Source organism: Aquila chrysaetos, chromosome 19 (assembly GCF_900496995.4).
Source record: "Aquila chrysaetos chrysaetos chromosome 19, bAquChr1.4, whole genome shotgun sequence".
Lineage (NCBI taxonomy): Eukaryota > Metazoa > Chordata > Aves > Accipitriformes > Accipitridae > Aquila > Aquila chrysaetos.
Window position 1 is genome coordinate 1,967,772 of NC_044022.1, and position 19,988 is coordinate 1,987,759.

The 19,988-nt window shown below is 40.9% G+C and overlaps 1 protein-coding gene across 17 annotated transcripts in view; it reads right to left on the minus strand.

The window, feature by feature from the left end:
• Positions 1-15,206: 15,206 nt before the first annotated feature.
• Positions 15,207-19,988, minus strand: part of NBEA (neurobeachin) — a 514,437-nt gene continuing 509,655 nt past the window's right edge. For all 17 annotated transcript variants that reach the window (XM_030042222.1, XM_030042221.1, XM_030042209.1 and 14 more), the window contains 2 exons: positions 19,299-19,450; positions 15,207-16,998 (listed from right to left, as the gene is read on the minus strand). In XM_030042222.1, coding sequence (XP_029898082.1) covers positions 16,908-16,998; positions 19,299-19,450 — 243 coding nt within the window. In that variant the 3' untranslated portion in view covers positions 15,207-16,907. The remainder of the gene's footprint in view (positions 16,999-19,298; positions 19,451-19,988) is intronic.

Consider the following 19,988-nt stretch of genomic DNA (forward strand, 5'->3'; position numbering starts at 1 on the left):
ACAGACCTAAGCGCATGGACATGTGCATTTTCATACTTAATCACTGCCATTCAGTCTATTAAGAGTGAAAGTCTCACCCTGATAAAGCTCCAAGGGATCCAATTCCAGCAGGTTGTCCACTGAGTAAGGTGTTAATGTGAACACGCCACTCCTGGGCTCAGTTTTCTGTTCTTAGACTTTTGGTTTTGTTTGGGTTTGGTTTTTGTTTTTTTTTTTTTTAATTCAGGTTGTGTTTCAAAATGTTTATCCTGTGTTCGGAGCTGTCTTTGGGAACAGCCCCTGTTACCTTTCTCCCACAGCAGCTGCCTTTGCTGGGAGCAATGACACTGGCAATGAGCTTGGGGGTGCATGGGAGGCAGCCCCATGCCCACTGCATCTGGGAAGGGACTTCGGAAAACTTCCTCAAGGCTCATTATGATGGACTTCGTTGTTCAGAAGAAAAACATGTGGCTTTTTGACCCTGCAAGCAGAGTCCTCTGCTGGAGTTCTGCTTAACCAGGTAAGATCCAATGGGTATATCTGAATTTGTCTGATCCACTTGTCCTTACTACTGAGATAGACTTTTTCCTGCCTAGCTGGTGCATCAAATAGGATTTACGATGGAATTAAGTGTTACGAAGCTTAGCACTGCTCGGGCAGAGGCACTTTTTTGTGTGCACAACAGCAGAAGTGTAAGCACCAGGAGCACTTCAGCAGTGGAAACCCAGATGCTAAGAGAGAGCTGATATCTAGAGGTTTGAGAATGGCAGTGGTAAGAGTGCACAACTGTAAATACCCGTGGTTTGCCTTAAGTATAACAGAAGCACCGAAGAATAGATCCATAGTCTAGTTATATCTGCTTTTGTGCGTATGTGAAGTATGGCTTATCACATGAAAGCTTTTGGACAACCCCTCTGGCGTACAAGCTGCACTTCTTTCCAGTGGAGTCACTGGAGCTCCACTGCCTATGGGGGGTAACAATAATGTGCTGTGTTTACCCTATTGTAAGCAACGGACTTTGTTTTCTGCACAACTTTCCTGCAAAAACCTGGTTTTGGTTTTTGCTAAGAAAGCAAAGGATGTTTACACATTTAAGGTTCTCCCTATATATGAAACAACAACTTTCAGAAATCTAGAGCCCACTGACATTTAGAGAACTCATGCTACTTATAAAGGGAAAAAAAAGTGAATTGGGTTCATATTGAAATGTAGATTGGTACAGGATTTACTATGGATTATTAATCCTCCCTCAAAATCCTTATTTCATGAGCCATCAGGTCAGAAAGAGAGAATGAACAGCCACAATGGAGATTACTTTCTGAAGAAAGCCATGTGTATTTGTGTGATGGTCACGAAGTTACAGATGTTCATTTCCAGTATTGTAATTTGCGGAAGCCTCATTACCTGACTTAGACCACGGAGGTGACACTTCTTTTAAAGGCATATTAATAGTTATGTCATTTTCTTCATCAGCTTAGACATGCTTGTTGGTCACCATCACTGCTGGAAATGTGCACATTTCCTAATGTTCAGAGTTTCTATGTACAATGGCATGCATAGCATGAAAATTATAAATGTAAAGAACAAGAGTTAGCAAGGGCATGTACAATTTTGCCTACTTTTAGTGTTCCATCCAAATGCTTGTTCAACAATATTTTTGTCCTTTCCCACCGTCTCCCTCCTCTTCTATGTTACATGTGTATGTTCTGCTTGCCCTGCCCAATATCGCTAAAAATTGCTAACTCTTGACAATTTGAGGGCAGACAGAGAGGGCATCTGTTGTATGTCGTGGCTTTTTTTTGATGCCTGGTGATAATGTTGATACAGCTACTTTGATCTTTAAGCAGTTTGACTTCATGGAAGAGATTCTGACTGTGTGGATGTCTAAGTAACGTCCATCAGCTCATAAATCTAAATAATTCTCAAACGCTCCTACTGGTTTTATGATCTCCTAAATTATACAGTCTAAAGTATTTTTCAACTGTTCCACATTTCTGGCCAAGTCTTTGGAGATGGTGAAAGCTGAGCCTTTAGTGTCCTGTTTCTATGGCAGGAAGGGCACAGGCAGCATTTGTAGGCCTGGGCAGATGAAGATGGTTTTCACCTGCTTTGTTCTTGGGCAGATGTTTGTCATGCTTAGCATCCATTCTCCTTTTATGCCTTTATTAAAAACCTTCCCTCCACACAGCATAAATTTTGCAGCCTACTTGAGCTCTCATTGATGTTGCAAAGGTCTTTCCGTGGCAGATTTGAATAAAGGACGGATATTTTAATATTTTTTTGGTAATAACTCCTGTGGTTTAGGAGAGGGCTTTTGTTACCACTGGAATGCAATAAAAGCCTCTTTTGAACACTTTTGATGAAGTTCTTTCCGTGCCTGTATGTGTGCAGGGGTATGTGAGCATTACCCGCCCAGGAGTCAGACCCTGCTCAGTCTTCCTCAAACTGGTCTTGACATTTAAAAACTACTCTGAATGAAGGACTCCCTCACATCTCAGATCAGCACCTTACAGACCCAAATCTGGGCTTCCTTTGCCTTATAAAATCTCTATTTGAAAAGATGTCTTTTCCAGACTTCTCAGATTTCTGAAAAAGTGCGATTGTAGAAGATATTTCACTTTGCCAGTACTGTTCTGATTAAGCAGAGGAGGAAGAGGAGAGGAGGAGGACCTTCACATTGACCTCTCCTCCTCTTCTGAGCTCTGTGTTAGGCACTGACTACTGCGTCCTTCTGGTTTCATTCAGACCAAATATGAGTTTTGACCAGATTTCCTCTGTAGAATGGCTCCAGGTAGGGCTATTTCATTGTATTGTATATCAGCAGGTTAAAATTGCTGAGGCATCTGTCAGAGCACGGTAAGTATCACTGCTTTCCTCTTTCCCAAATACTGTGTGGCCAGCAATGGCACTTTGCAGCCAGAGGGAAACAAAGAGCCATTACTTTCAGCGTGCGCTCCTGATCAGGATGTATATTGATAGTTTGTTCTAGGAAGAAGGGTTTATGAGTGCCTCTGGCAACTGGTGGTGTGAGCTGCGCACCTATAAATTCTAAGTTGGCAATATCAAACAAAAAATATTCTCCGGCTATAGCCTGAGGTAACAGGGAGTGGGAAAAGCCAAGCTGCACTACTAATCCATAACCACAGAAATGACCTCCATTCCAAAACAAACACTATATAAAATTTTAAAAGCTGGCCAGCGCAATATATATAATAAAATGTCAGTAGTATAATTCAAACCAACCTTAGAAATTGGGATATATAGCATTTGGTCATTTATACCCTTCTGTATCAGCATTAGCTAAGAACAAAGGTTGATAGCCATTCAGGAGCTCATTCTGCCCAATGAATATCATCACCAAACCCTTCTGCTTTGACAGTAATACTTGCTAATTACCAGGCAGCACCTACACAATAACACACATATACTAATTTTAGAGACTTTAGTTTCATTTAAAACGTCATAAAGAAACATTAGTGAATTTCAATATTGTTATTGTGGATTTCACAACGTTATAGCTGAGAGAAGACTCTAACCTTAGAGATTTGGCAGCAGTTGCATTTGAGAAGTGATAAACCCATTTATGCTCAGTAGATATCCCCCCATCTGTTGACAAAATAAAATTATAGAAAATGTTGGACTGAAATCAAATGGTTTTAATAACCAGTTTTCTTCCCCCCCAACAATAAAATAAATTCAGTATAACAAATAAAATGTAAAATGCACAACAGTTTACACAAGACAATTTTTACAGTTTCATGGGAGATTTTGAGATTTTCTCTGTGGAGTTTCTCCAGGTATTTCAGGCAGGTGTTTGCGCTATCTGTAAGGCCCTCTTGCTGTAATGAATTTCATTTTGTGGGAACCTACTTAACTCACCCTGCTTAGTTAAATTATTTAACAAATTAATTCTGCTTTGTCTCTAACTGTTTGCTGCATCTGTGCTCCATAGCTAAGGAACAGAAAATGGGATAGTGTTGGAGCTGTATGCTTCATTAGCCGATCGAGTTTAAAAGGCAGATACAAAATACAGAAAATGTACGTTATTTTCTGACTTCTCATTAGGGCATGATGCTGTAGGTTTCATTTTTGTCCTTCCATATGCCTCCTGTCTTTAGATCAGAGACCTGTTGGAGCATGCTACGGCTTCTCTCCTGTCCACTTTTCCCTTCCTCTGCCCAGATGATGGGTCTGGCTGCAGACTCCTGCTGTGGATGCAGTACTGCCCGGTCTGTTAATAAAGACATTGCCTTAGATGAATGTTTTGAACTGTCAGAAATTGCACAAGCTAAGGACACATCTCTGGGTCCAAGCATGCTCCTCAAACACTGCTAGAAACACTGGGGAATTTTTCTGACTATTACCGGTATCTGGGAGACACTTCTTCACCTGATCTCCGAATCTTAGTCTGGCTTGTGCATCTTTTAGAGAGGTGTGCTGAGCTCTTCTTTGAATACCTTCAAGCAGGGCTTTGGTGAGTTTGGTACTTTTTCCCATAGCCCTGACCTTGTGGTTTACATTTGCTGTATCCTGTGTACGGAATTCTTTGCTGTAAGCAGGTTGCATGAAATGATCCTTAATTCAAATCAGGATCCAGTAAAATGCAAATCCATTTATTCATTCACAGCATGCTAACAGAAATCACAGTTACAGGTGCTTAGAAAGAAACACAGGAGAAAGAAAATAATGCAGAAACTACCGTCACCAAGATTCAACGAGAAAATCCCCTCTCCTTGTATTTGCCTGACCTGCAGTAGATGCTTCCCCGATGTATTTCTCTGTACACAACCTGTGCCCCAGGCTGCGGTCCCCAGGGACAACCTGCTTTCTGCAGAGCATGCCAGGTTTTATAGCTCATCCCTCTCCTGGGGTCCTTTGTATTCGTCCTCCCTTCCACCTCCCACCTCTCAACACATTGTCTCCTTTGACCTCATTGCAGGGATACCTATAACACGGCTCAGAGAGGGGATGGTTGGACAGTGTGGCTAAGCTTTAATCCATCCAAAGAACTGATCCAGCCAAGAATGAAGCCAGTGGGGAATAAAAAAGGGGGAGAAGGTATCTCTTTCAGACCTGATCAGCTTCCTGACCCACTTTACATGGCAGATGGGGAGAAGCAGCCATACCCACAGTGCAGGGAGAGTCTAGGTTTGGCTGGACCAAATGGAAAGGAGGGGCTGGATGGCCAACACCAGTTTGAGATGCCTTAACTTGTATAGATGTGAGGTATTTACTCCTGAGGCAGTCACCTCAGGTTGCGTTTGTTACCGGTGGAGAGAAATAAGTATGCATTACTACAGGAAGATTTCTCTCATTAGGTATCTTAGATACCTAAAAGGCTGGTATGTCAATAGTTCAGACGACTCCCTCTCCACAAGTGACTGTTTACGTCTTTCCATTGACAATAAAGGTATCCTGGGGTGACATCCTCGGATTTGGATATCTGATCTTAGACAGCTGAAGCACTGGGTGAAACAAATCCTGGGTTTAGTAGGTGCATTTCCATGCTGAGCATGTCCCAACCAATGGACTTGAAACCCATCTGCGTATTGGTAAATAACTAAATGACATGAACGTATGTACAGGCTCCTTACTTGACTTGCCTCAGTGGGAATCAGTTCATTTCGGGACACTCTAGACTAGAATCGGTAAGCTTTGAGTTTCAGTCTTCAGGAGATGTTTTTACAAGATGTTACACTTCAAATGCTAATGAATCAGATATTTAATCCAGGGGGTCACACCAGACTTTTGTTAGAAATTCAGACTTCAGCCTAGTTCTCTTCTCCCCTGGAAGACACAGAGAAAACTATGATAAATTAAGTGTCAAGTGTGATATACAGATAAATGTTGCCATGAAGTGTGTTTCTCTGGAATTTAACCAGGCCTATAAGCCAGTGTATCAGTGTAACCTAGATTTAGTAGTGGTAAAGTCAATTCAAAATGTCATCCTTCTGTATCCAAATACCTGTCAGTCTTCTTTTGCATGACATCTGTATGATTATAATTTTTTGAAATGTATGAAACAAGTTTAAAATTTCAAAAAGCATTTTCTCACAACTAACTTGTAGGCACGTGTAGTTTTCTACTGTAAATAGCACTGAGCTTAAGTGTCTTGTGTAATAAGTGTCTTGAGTCTCTTTAGCCTCCGCATTCTCAATTACACATTGATTTTTAGTGTAGTGGATAGATAAGGAAAAGTGAACTTCTTAGTGAAATCAAGGAATGCATCTAGTCTTTCCTTAATTTAGATATGGACTTTCTGAGAAGCATTTAGCCTAACATTACCAACTGTCACTTTCTACTTATCAGCTGGAACTGGCGTGAAGGTGGGCTCTCCAGCTCTGCTTTGCAGTTACAGTGACTGGTTTCTGAAGATAGAGAGTTGACTCAGGTGATTCACTCAGGGTGTTATGACAGCTGTATTCTTATTTTCTTCCCTCATTTCACAGCAGTCTCCCCAGATAAGGCTTTGAAAGACAGAGCTAATAGGGTGCTTGTCAGCAACATGGCTTTACTTGTTAAGAAGCTGGGGGCACTTGTGTTACTCAGATGATGGTGGTGCTGCTCTCAGTTTCTTTCATCTGGATATTCCTACTTCAGGGAACAACATGTTGAGCAACAGTGTTTTGTATGATTTCTGCAGGGCAACTAGATTCCTCTGCATTGAAAAGAGGACAATATGGTGCTTTTAGCAAAGATTTGGAAAGCCGTGCCAGGGTGGGAGTTGTCCCTTCTTATTATCCCATGGGAAAATGGGGTTGTTGAAGCCCCTAGCTGTGTGCTTCCAGTTGCCTGTGTTTGTTTTCTGTCTGATATGTCCTAGTGCTGCTCAGCCCAGGTCCTGTTGGCAAATCCAGAATTCTCGGGAAATGCCTTTTGAAGATCAGAGCTATACAGACTATCATCTGCCTGCTGCCTGACAATCCTTGCTGAGTAGCTGGTAAAGTTGCTCCTTTTACTTGTCCAGTCCATCACCATCACCAGCAGAAAATAATTTTAAAAGATTGTACAAAAAAGCTCCATGAAAATTTTGCAGTATGTGATCACCCATGCACTTCCATGATAAGTAAGTAAGACTGCACAGGTTTTTTTCTAGGCAACTGCCAATCATGAAGGTAGACTTACTGATCTTACAAAATTTGAGTGATCTTGGCTCAAAGAAGTTGCTTATGATTGTACCATTTAACTGCACCTGTTTCATAAGAATCATTATACATAAGTGCACTTTAGCAGCTGTAGGTGCATAGCTATTAAAAATAGACACTGTGATCTGAAGTATTTTCAATAGTACATGTGGCTTGCCAAATCTAGACAACTTTCTCAAATAGAAAAATGGTTTTAGTTGGTTTTAATTTTATTTCTGAAGTTTGGGTTACACCTATTAGGTGCAATTAGATATAGTCTCTCTAGTAATAGCTGTTTTAAATAATAATAACCTTAAGATACAATGTAAAACTTCTTTCTTTCTGTTTTGCTGCATTACATGGTATATATTGTATAATTATAAATAAGATGATTGCAAGAAACATGTAAATAGAAAGAATTTAAAATAAGCTTGAGGTTAAAACTTGCTTCACCAAAAACATGGTTTCAAGCTAAAATTGGCTATTGAAATTGCTTGAACGCTGTTGGGAAATACAGAACAGTGAGGATCCCGTGTTTGACATACTTCGCACATTTAGATGTAGTTTGCACGTATGGACTTAGGCCTAATTGATAGAAGAATTCTAGATAGCACACGAATGGATAAACGGTAAATGGTAAAAAAATAGTTGTTAATAAACTTTATATTTTTGCTGTTGTCACTCTAATCCTTATTTAGCTTTTGTCTGTACACGAATAGTGGATATTTCTATGAAATCCACCTTAAGTTCCACAGAGTCTTGTCAGAAGTGAATTTATAAGTAAAAATATTTTTTTACATTTAAATTTTTTTTCATGCTTCTAGGAGATCCACTTTATTGTGGAAAATAATGTTTATTACACTTATTACCGCATTATGTTGATCTCATTATTTTAGATAGTATTAGATGTATTTCAAAATCCAGGTTTTATATAAAGTCTCTTCTCTCCAAACGTCAAAAGGCATTGAGATCAATATCAGACTGAAAAACTAAAGGTGAAGTATTGTCAAGTTCACAGAGAAGAAAGTGTTGGACAGAAGCAACCATAGTGCCTTCTGAACCAGTCTTGGAAATGAGTAGTTTTACTTCAGGCTGCAAAGGGATCATATGCATTTGCTTGTTAGTGTCTGTTGCCAACTGTGTGTTACTCTGGACAATCCCAGAGCATATGCAAAAGATCTCCAGTCAGTATACATCATCACCGGCACTTAGGACACTCATGAAACTGAAAGATATCTTCTTTTTTGGAGTAACAATTCATCTGTCTAAAATGTTGCTATATATTCATCTGCAGTGACATTTATAAGATTGCCTTTTATATCTTCATGGTTTTCTCCCCAGTCATTTATTTTCCAGTCAACCACTAAGTACATTCCTGTGAGTCCTTTATTTTTTTGTTACAAGAGCTAGCTGGCTGCCTGTAAATCCCTGAAAGCTGCTTCTTATTATTTATTGTCATATGTGGTTGAAAGGCCAGCCTGTACTATAACGTGCGTAACTGCTTCAGCCCAACGAGGGAGCGGGCCAGCTGCAAATGAAGAATTAGGCGGACCGTAGGTGTTGTCCCACACTCGCCCCTGGCAGCCCGGGGAATTGCCCAACGCACAAGAAACACGCTTTCTCAGATGAAATTTCCCCATCAGATGCTCAAAATTACTGTCCTCTTCCTGCCTTGAGTGGGCACATGGCTCCCTCGGAGGAGGGTTTGGAAGCCCCGGCTCCTCTTCCCCTCCTCTCTCACGCCGTTGGCTTGAAACGGCTGCGAGATGAATAACGGGATGGAAATGAAGGAGCAGAGAGGGTGTCAGTAAAGTAATTTGATTCAGCTCAGGTGCTTGGGCTCCAAACCTTATTGTGGGGAGCAGCTGGTACCTCTCGCACGTCATCAGCATCATCGCGGAATGAGTTCAGGCAGCGACACCTGCCCGGGGATTACACCCCGACCATCGCCAGCCTGATCGGGCGGCCTGGAGGACCACGGGTGGAACTGAGCACCTCACTTGGCCCCGTGGCAACGTCGTCGTCGTTGGCGGTGCGGAAGGCGGTTCCGCCTGACGCTTGAGGGCGCGGAGCCTGGGAGTGAGGCGGTAACCGGAATCCTCCTCGTTTTGGCCTGGAAACAGAGCATGTTTGGGACACAAACGTGAAATCAGTCATTGTAACGTGTTTGTCGACATTTTCTGGATTTCCAGCCTGTCTGATATAAATCTTTGTCTCCTCTTGTCCAATATTGGTATATTCTTGCCCTTGGTTTAATAAAACAAGCATTTGGCTCTGCAAGTAATCCTTCCCCAGTTTTTTTTTTTTAAAAAACCCACTTTTATCACACTGTCACAGTGAGGGACATCTTCAGGCTTGCTAGCAGAAGGCAACTGCTCTGGATGTCTCTACACTGTAGATTGACAGGAATTGGTGTAATCAACCACTATCTCTGAGGAGGAGAAAAAGTGCTTTGGCTTGACTTTAGCAGCTCTTGTAGTTGTAGATCCATATTAAATGCCTAGAAATGGACATTTCCAGGATTTGCAGTCCCATAATATGATTGTCTATGGGCCAGATATAGAGAGATATTAGATTCTTAAAACAAGATTTGAGTATAATTTGAGTAGTGGCAGTATAAATACAAGTGTTTTACCCTTCAAACCCTGGTTTGTGAATGGCTGCACCTGTTAATCTGGAAAGGTTCCTGTGCACATCCGCAGTCTATTCTAGGATTGTTAGTGGAGATGCCTTATTTCTTTTTGCCTTAGATACAAAAAATGGACTTGGGCTTGGGCTCCTAGTTTTGCCCTGAGCCCAGGTCCTGCCAGATTCCCTGACTAGGATTTCCACTGTTCCCATTCTCCTCCTTGGTACTATCTAAGCTTGCTATTTAATGATTTTTTTGTTTTGTTTTGGCCTGGTTCTTGCTAGAAAGTTCCCTAAGTAGCAAAAAGACTGATCCATGATTGAGCTGCCTTGCACACACACATGCATGCATGCATACTTGCGCTGTGAGTGCCTCTGAAAGGCAAGCACATGGTGACAAAAGGGATCCCAGAAACAGGGAGACATTTGGGAGAAAGGGGTTGAGCAGTAGGTTGAAAATGTCCCTGTAGGTAACTTATCTTAAAGAAAAGTTGCAGGCAAACAATCTTTTTTTCAAGTTTTTGTCTTTATGTACATTCAAAACCCATCCTTTCACCCCTCCCTCAATTAACAGATTGCGCTTTGCAGAAAACCATAACCCTTGAGCGCTCCAGTTGTGTATGTGTTGCCTCATCACATTCATTATGGACTGACATGGAACTCAGAAGGTATCCCTGACTAGTGTACTGGCCAGATCATCCATCAGTGAAGAAGGATCAGCACCCCTTGGGACACTAATCCCAGCCTAGATGGAATGAGGTGTATGTGAGCATGCTATCTGTAGACAGCTCCTGCGCGGGATCCGTATTCATTCATTACATGCCTGGAGTTTTATGTCCCAGCTGAATCCTTCACACCAGACGTTCGTAAGTGCTGTAGTAGGTGACTGGCTAGCAGGCTTATCTCCCACAAGATAACTTCTTACCACTGAGGGACTTACCAAGTTAGGCCATAAGCCTCTGCAATGAGGCTCTGACAACAGAGGAAGCTATAGCAACGGTGATGGTGGCTTATTACCTCTTTCCAAGGTATCCAGTTTCACGGATCTGAAGCTGGTGTCAATGAGCTTCACGGAGGAACGGCCAAGGAGGAGCCCTGACCACATACCTCTTGAGGGCTACAGAGCGAGCAGAAGCTCTTTCCAGTCAATATTGATGTTCCCTCATGTAAAGGTATACACAAAGCAGCACTCAAGGAGAATGTGAGCCTGAGCATGCCAAAAAACAGTAAGGTCTCAATGAGCTGGGCACCTTTCATGTAAGTTATTGCAATAGCTGTAGTCAGTGATCCAAAAGCTGTAGTCTTAGGGTGTAGTGCTCAAACAGGATAGAGCGGTCGTGTGCCTAAGCTTGTCAGTGGGAGTTATTACTTGGAGTCCCAAGCCCCATCTGTCATGACTGGGTGATATGGTTGGTAGGCTGATGATCATGGAGTCCAAGGGACTCCTTGTAGGTGCCTCGGCTACATCTAGCAACTTGAGCAATGGAAGGTGGAGGCTTTGGCACTGCACTGTGTGCGTCTGCACGGTGCAACTGGCACGCCATTAACCTGTCACCCTCTAAACAACGCCCTGCAGTGTGCATGGGCTGGGACGGGTTAAGGGCTGGTCCCCGGGAGGCTGGCAGCATGGCTAGAGTCCGTCATGCCACTTGCTTTCGGGTCAGAGAAGGTCCCTGACCTGTGTTAATTACTAGGAGAATAATACTCCCACATGACCGCTGGTTCTGCTCGAATAGACAGCTGAAAGATAGGATACCCTTTTCATTTCAGGTTTTTGCCTCCTGCAACTCACACTGGGACAGCAAGGAGCTTGGTGAAGAGATTCGTGTGGACCTTCTGGAGCCTCACGTGTGTGTGCTTTATGCTGAATCTGATTTAGTTCTTCCTGGCAGTTAGGGGGAGTAAGGGCATGGGATGGATAGCAGGAGGGACATGGTTGCAGGAGAGAGAAATCCCAGCCTACAGCCTGCTCTTCATGGCAAGTTAAAACAAGGGGGACAGAAGGGTTTAGCAGAGGAAAGAGAGAGGGAAGGGACATTGCAGGAGGGGAGCTGGGATAATCTGTTTGGGTCTATTTGGAAAAAATGGACCAAGTGTTTTGCTGTAGAGGAACTCTGTCCCTCTCTGACTTTTCTCCAAGCCCCTGGCCCCTTCCCAGAGTCCTGCTGCCTTCCTACTGAAGCAGTCCCTTTTTTTCTGCTGCTATTATTTGAAAAGATGTGCATGCAGGGACACTGGCCACCAGGCACTATTTTATTTCCTGTTTGATAGCTTTGTACAAACTCATGTATCTGAACAGCCATGGGCACTGGATTTATACATGTAGCTGTACAGCAAGACTGAAAGACCACTTTCAATTTTTCTGCTGCCTTTTCTGGCAATCACTAGTTCTGCTACACAGTGAGGCAAACTAAAAGTGCATCATTCTTAAATTTGCACAGCTGTGATACTAGGATTAGCTTTGCCACAGGGCTTGGTCATTGCAGCATCATGCCAAGACTAAGTCTCTTCAAAGTATAAACAGACATGAAACTTTTAAGCCAAATCCACTGGTGCTGATAGCTTTTAGCTGTCTCTAATCTTCTGGCACCAGGGGAGATATTTTTTTTTCCTATCTAGTTTTGTACATAAAAGCATATTCTCTGCTTGATGTTAGGAACGCTAGGCTGAAGGTAGCTTGGCATTGTGGCACCCTCAGGCACACAAAGCCCTTATGCCAATCTTTTAATGAATAAAATGCACTCCAGGCTCCAAATTTTGCACGTGGGTACCCATGTTAGTTACCCAGGTCCTTGTTTGTGCAAATGGGGTGCAACTGAGAGGACTTACTTCTAACTAGTGATGTGGAGCTGTAGTGCTGTTTTGGCATGATGTCACCATAGCGAGAGCCATAAACCGAGTCAGCTGTTTGTTTGGCAGATTTTCATCTACGTAAATCCCTCTGTAAACTAATTATACGGCCACAGCTTATAAATTTTACAAGAAAGCAATCTCCAGACTTGTTTTTCTTGTCGGTTGCAGATCTTGAAACTTAACTGTAGATGTTGCAAAACTAATCACCAGGGTTAGAGAGTCTATAAACTGCACTGTATTGCATAGACACATAAATTTCCAGTACTTCTTTCCTTCTTTAAATACCAGCTTAAGTTTTAGTCCATTCATTTTTAGTATTTGCAAGTAACACACACACACAAGCCTAAACAAAACCAGTCCACAATTAAACCCTTGGAAAATGTGAGCATAAACTCCAGCTAGAAGTCTCCAAATGAAATATTTATATGTACTAGACATCTTGTATCAGGAGGTAGTTCTCTTGCTGTTATCAGAAGTCAGCCCTTCACTCCCTGTGTCTGCTTCGAATGCTTTTATCCCTGGCAGCACGAGGCTTGCTTCAAACACCCTGCTTGCTTGTCAGCAGGGTTGATGCACTGTATTATAACAAGCATTCGCCACAACTGTTGTTCACAGGCAGCATTTTTAGCTCTACAAGCACAACCCGTGAGGTTCTCTATCAATGTAATGATTATTTAGCCAAGGGTCTTCCAGTAAATTGAGCCTAACTAGTCTTTCCTTGGGGTAAAATGCAGCAGCCTTTCTTTTATTGTTACTCTTGTAGAGAAAGCAGCATCTTCCCCAACAGTGGCAGGATCTGGACAAGGAATAGCTGTTGCATTGTCCTCCCGGTATGGCATTGGCTTATAGTTCAATTCTTAACTTAGGACTAACTGGCAGGAACACAGCCAATAACTGCATATTATTTTCATTGTAGCTATATTTTAGTTGCACAGTTCTATCCTTAATGCTGCATCTCCCTTCGCTAAGAGATTGGTCGCATTTAACTGGTTTGGTCAAAGCTGCTTCATCTTCCACAGGCAGCTCTCAGAGACTCCCTGGAATCAGTAAGTCTCATTTCTATAGAGAAAAAAGGTGAGTCAGCCCAGCTTTACCATGTGACAGAAATGGGGCAGCTGAAGCTTCGGAAAAGTCTTGTGATATAAACTGCAGATCTGTGTATATAGCCTTTTTACATTAAGAGACCCTGCAACAGATAGGTGTATACTAGTGTAATTAACACAAATCAACAGAGGAATTTAAATATCCTGGCACAATTATAACTCATTTTTTCTTAGAAAACAGAATTTAAATAGAGAGTAAAAGGCAACAGTGGTGTTTCACCACAAAAACTGTATCAAGCTGGTCTATGTGACTATACCAGCCTGTTAATACATTCTCCTTGTCCTGTGCCTTTCTGAAAACTCCATTTTTATAACAAACTGTAATGGACATGGCACATCATTATTATTATTATTATTACTACTACTACTATGAGTCTGACTTGTTTGGGTACCCTCCCTATGAAAACAATAAAGTAGGATTTTTTTTTCTTTTTGTAATCCATGGCCAATTTCTCATACAAAGGTTTGCTTGGGCATAAAAATTTCTAATTTGTGACTAAATTGTACTTCACATAATGCTGAGAGACTTCATAAAAACAACAGTATAATTAAGATAATAGTAATATTCATTTTTGCTTTAACTGCAATAGTGCATTTTTTTAAAATTGATTTGTTGCATAAAATATGAAAGTATGGGTGGTAACTTGTATAATAATGGAAGGCAGGTTGCAACATACCAATAAACTGTTTCACATGCCGTTATTAACATACCAGTCCTCTCATCTCCTCCCCCATCTCTCCTCCAGTCCCAAAGTGATCAAGTTAGGTTATCCACTTCAAAAGCTGATTGATATATAAATAGTTATCTGCTAAAACATATAATGTATTCTAATAACGTACTCAAATATTTGCTTTAGTTCATTTTGATAATTGTTTAGAGAACAGTGATAAATGGTAAGGCAATGAGTGGGGCAACAAACTGAAATGTTGGCTGTTATTCTGCTTTTTAGTCAACCGGGAGTTTTCCAATTATGAGGAAACTATTTTGCTTACCATTGCTACCTTAAATTAGACATCTGACATTTAGATAACTATCTATCTCCACTTACTTGCTATAATCTTTGTAGGGACCTCAGCATTTCCAAAATGCAATTTATCCCACCTGTTTTGTTCTGGGAGTGTAGATATTTAACTGTCAATGCCCAAAATAAGATGAAATTAATTCCATCTTATCAGATATTGAGAGATACCCAAAACGGCTCTCATCAGATCTTTGCTTTCTGTGAGGTCTCTTACACAAGATTATTGCCTGTTCACAAGGATCAATATCCCTTAAAGGCTTTCATTTTTCACTTCGGCTGATCTTTAGTAGCTTCTCTTCATGTACTGACAATCAAAGGAGTTGCACTCTGTAACTTCTGTTTTATTTCCTGAGACCCCAGGAAATACAACCACCCAGGCGTGCAAAATTTTTGGCATATACATAGCATATAAGAGAGGATTTCTTAAAATATTTGTTTGTTCCTAATGATAATGTGCATATTTTGATGAAAAGTTCATTGAAATGAAAAACAATCACTGAATTCTTTGCATATTTTATTTTTCTTTTTGATTTCCAACTCACACACATCTGGCATATTTTACATCTTTGCAATAAAACATGGTTACAATAGCTTAAGGAATTTATATATCCAAAATATTTCACCATGATCTCAAGATGAAATGAACTTGTCTTCCAGATGTTCAATATTCTCCCAATTCTAAGCTACAAACTCAAGATATTGCTTACAGACGGGTGATGAATAACTTAATCATTACGTTGATCCCCATGATTTCAGAATCTTATAAATACAAACAACAATGAAGAAGGAAATTCAGTGCTAAACTTACTAATACAAGGTGGATAACAAATAAGTAATCACATCAATAAATAATGATATGTTTCTGGTGCAAAGTGCCAATACAAAGAATCCATTATCTTTTTAAATAAATGACTGCAAGTGAGTGTAAATTCTGAGAAAATTACATTCCTGTTACATGCCTCATAGCCCTACCGACACAATATGTACATCTATGACAATACAGTCACCAAATATACAAAGAAGAAACATGAATTAAAGTGTATATACCCCTGGGTGTGTAATTTGATCAGTACAATGTGCAGAAAATTATTCCGATAGTTATCATTACAGTATTGTAAAACATGAAGTGCCTTAGTCTGAGTGGCTTCAGGTGAGATTTTCAGAAGAACCGAAAAGAATAACCTCAGTCACCTTTACAATGAAGCTAAGGCCGTGAAATAAACCAAGCTGCTCAGAGGAAAAATAAGGGAAAAAAATCACTGGGGGCTCTCTTGCCCATGACTTGTATGCCAAATGTTAATAATCCAGAAGTATAGCACTTTGTCTGTATTGGGAGTCATTTAAGCGTTACAAAGTGTTAAACTGAACTTCCCTCTTTGCTCCCTTTCTGTCTAGTCTTTGAATTTAAAAGGGAGGAATTTAATATCTATTGTATAAAGTATAAATATGGCAAATGATGGCTTTTTATCCAAATGCTTCATGAGCAGAACTCCACTTAAGAGGGGTAAAGTTTAGATTCAAAAAGTGAAAAACACGCGTTGGTGGAAATGTCAAAATTACTGTTTGCGCCCAAATTCAACCCTTTAACACAAGCTGTACCCTTAGGCAGATCTCCAGTTTGATTTGTGTGAATGCACCTGTTCCTTCCAAGACATCAGGTTTAAAGTACATGCAAGTTGTAACTCCACAATAAAATTAAGAAACAGTTTTGTTCTTTATACAAGGTTTTACTTTTACAAAAGTATCCCTTTAAAGTTAAGATGTGCATCTGATGTACAAAGTATCAAACGTATTTTTTTTATCTCAGCTTGAAAAGAGGCTGGAGATGGGATGCATGTTAGGTTCAAAGCCTAAACATTGAAATAACTGGACACAAGGTTCCCCAGAATTTTCAAAAGTCTCTTGTGGCGCATCCTACTACCTTTTCTCAATAAACAAAGATATATGAAATAATTACCAAAACATCTCCTAATTCATATAATTTACATGATACAAGCTTGCTTTTCAGCAGCTGGTGTTCAGTTGTGAAAAAACACACAAAGTAAAATGGTTGCTGACTACAATGTACAGCTATTGCTGGGTGTAATGGAATGTACAACGGAGGTCAATGCAGACGTGGTTTTCCACCAGAGACTACACCTTTCATTGCAGCACTTGTGCTCTCAGCTTTACCTGGGCTTTCAGTTCTTCGTTCCGCTTCAGTATCTGTTCTGATGTTCATAATGCCACCGGTTAAAATCTATATTAAAAGCTACGATGCTGCCAGAAGCCATGCCAGTAATCAGAGTTCTGAAAAAGATAGAAAAGATGGTCCTGTCAATCCTCTTTTACCTTCTCAAGCAATGGTTTACCATAAACAGTAAAAAAGCTAAAAGAACGAGGCACTTTTTGCAACACTGTCTGAACATTAAGCTCATGGGTGAGATCCAGTTTGCAATGGAGACGCTACATTTAGGTATCAACATATGAGCCAAATTTCCATGTTCCCAGAATCATAGAATCGTAGAATCATTTAGGTTGGAAAAGACCTTCAAGATCATCAGGTCCAACCATCAACCATGCCCACTAAACCATGTCCTGAAGTACCCCGTCTACTCGTTTTTTTAATACCTCCAGGGATGGTGCCTCAACCACTTCCCTGGGCAGCCTGTTCCAATGCTCAAGGGATATCTAGAGGTCTATTCAGTCGCCTTCATATAGGTAAAAGCACTGTGCCATTTGAGATGCTCTCGCATGTCCTGCCTTGCCTCCAGCTGCCTCTCCAGAAGGGTGTGGGTCTTCACCAGGTCCTTTGTCATGTGGGCCACCCCAGGTACGTACCTCAGACCTCCGAGGTATTTCAAACAGTACTAACTGTCTACGGGTAATCAACGGAATTAGGCCCTAATCAGTTCCCTCAGTGCAGCCTGAAACCAACTCTCTACAGGTCACTGGGCATGTACTTTAGGGCGAACTTAACTGTCCTCCAGACTCTGCAGGCTGTAGCAAGTAAATCGCCACAGTTATTGCAAGACCTTATTCCTGTAGCTCACACGACGACACCTATGCCAAAACACCTTCATTCAGGTGTTTCGGAACCCAGCTGCCTAATTTGAGGCACCTCGTGCCACTGGAGGTGCCCCGGGATGGCTGACGCGTCTCTGCTGGCTGGCAGCTGGGACACCGGACCTGCGGACTGCTCTGCGCTCCTGGCTGCGGCTGGGACCAGCTGGATACCCTCTGGATACCCAGAAAGAGCTGCCTCTGCGAAGACAACTGAACCGATCCCGTAACCACAAGCTGATCACACCTCGGTACTCCTAAAAAGCTTTATATTGAAATGTAGCCCCGTATTCACGTTGTTGTGGTGACAACAGTTGAGGTGATTTTCCAGTTATCACATATCCTCTAATTCTGGTAGCTGAGTTTTAGGTATCTAGCCCTAGTTCTATCAAACCATAAAAAAACTGTTCTCTGCTTAATTATGTGACAAAAGCTAACCAGGTACTTAAAGTGCTTTGCACAGCTGGGACTTCCCAGCCTAGTATTACAACAATAGACAGAGAAAATAGGCTAGGTGAAATTTTTTGCAGTGTAAATAGTGTAAATAAATCCCTTCGAACAGACCACGGTACTGTACGCATAAACTGGCAAAGCTCCAGAAACGAATGGGCCTCTTCCAGCAAGTTAGTTTCAATTAGACTAAGTTTGAGGCAAAAAACTTGTTTCAAGTCATCTACTCATACATGAGTAAATTAGGTACGTATTTTGTTTATAGGTGTTTTTGTTGCTTTACAAAATGGGTATATAGCATAGGAATGCTGGAAAGTGTAAGAAAAAGAAACTGAAATGAATGCTGTATGATTTTTTCTAATACCCTATGAATTCTTTGCATATCACGAGTTTGTATATTATTAAGAAATACAAGACTGATGCATGATGTAAGCAGAAAATCCACTCATAACCCTGCATAAATGCAACATATGGGCATACATTATAATCACATTACTATAGAAGACTGAGGGACCTGGTTTACGTATCTTTTACATTTACAGCGTGCATTTTAGTGCCACAGCAGTGACTGCAAAAATCTAGGCTTGTACACTGTATGTCCATTGCTCAAAAAGGTCAAAGGAAAGGACTACACTCACTCCTTGTGGATAGATCCACTGATAATATTACACATTATAAACTAGACACCATCCCAAGAAGTTCTCAAGCTCTACATAGCTGAAAATCAGAAATGTACCACAAACTTTTGTGATCAGTTTTAAGGCACTGGTTAATAGCACTACTGCACAATGATCCAGTCTGACTATTCTTATGTTCTTAAGTTCATGTAATTTTACTCACATATAGCTAGCTGAGTCTCTGGCTTACTGACTTCAATGATATAAGACCTCACCTTAATGTTAAGTGCTTGTGGTATGAGACTCAAGCATCAGAAAAAACACCGAGTCAGATAAATCAACAGGGTAACAACTGGGGTAATGGTTTTGTACCATAACCTGATAATGACTGCATACCATAAATTCATACCTTAGAGTTCATGGAGATGTATACTTTGTGCAATTTTAGCATTGACATACAAATATTAACGACAAACTGACCTCTGATCATGAGACAGATCCATAGCTCTTATGCCAGCATCACAGCCAGGGTAAATATAGAGCTGCTTGAAGTCACAGGCCTGCCATACTTCCACTACACCGTTGTCTCCCCCTGTCACCAGGTTCTGCCCATCGCTGCTCAGGAGGATGGCCTTGGGGAGAAAAAGATAAAACCCAAGTACACAGTTAGCTTTTATGGAAATGGGTCGATATTACAAAAATTTAATGAACTTATAAGCATTTCTTTTGCTCTGCTGACTTTAAATTTGAAGAAAAAGGCTCCCACTCCTCTTTCTCCCAATCAGAAAATAAACCAACAAATTTTGGATCTCCAAATTTTAAATAAAACAATTGTGTGGTTTGAAACATGATATATAACCAAAAAGCTCTTTAACTGAATCTGCCAAGACTTAAGTTCAGCACATAACATTTCAATGTTCATCCTACAATACTCAGTGCCACCATTAACACCTAAAGAGGAGCAGCAATCTGTATTCCTAATGCTGCTTTGAGTGCTAGGGACAGAGCAGAGCTCTGAAGGCAGGAATTCATGTCTTGGCTAATAAATGAAGAATGGACTCTTTTCAGAGCATTTTCTTTTAAAGATGTATTTCCCACTGAAATTTAATTCCAATCAAAAATTCCAGGAATCGTGTGGGACCATAAACAATTTGTTCTTATTTATTCTGG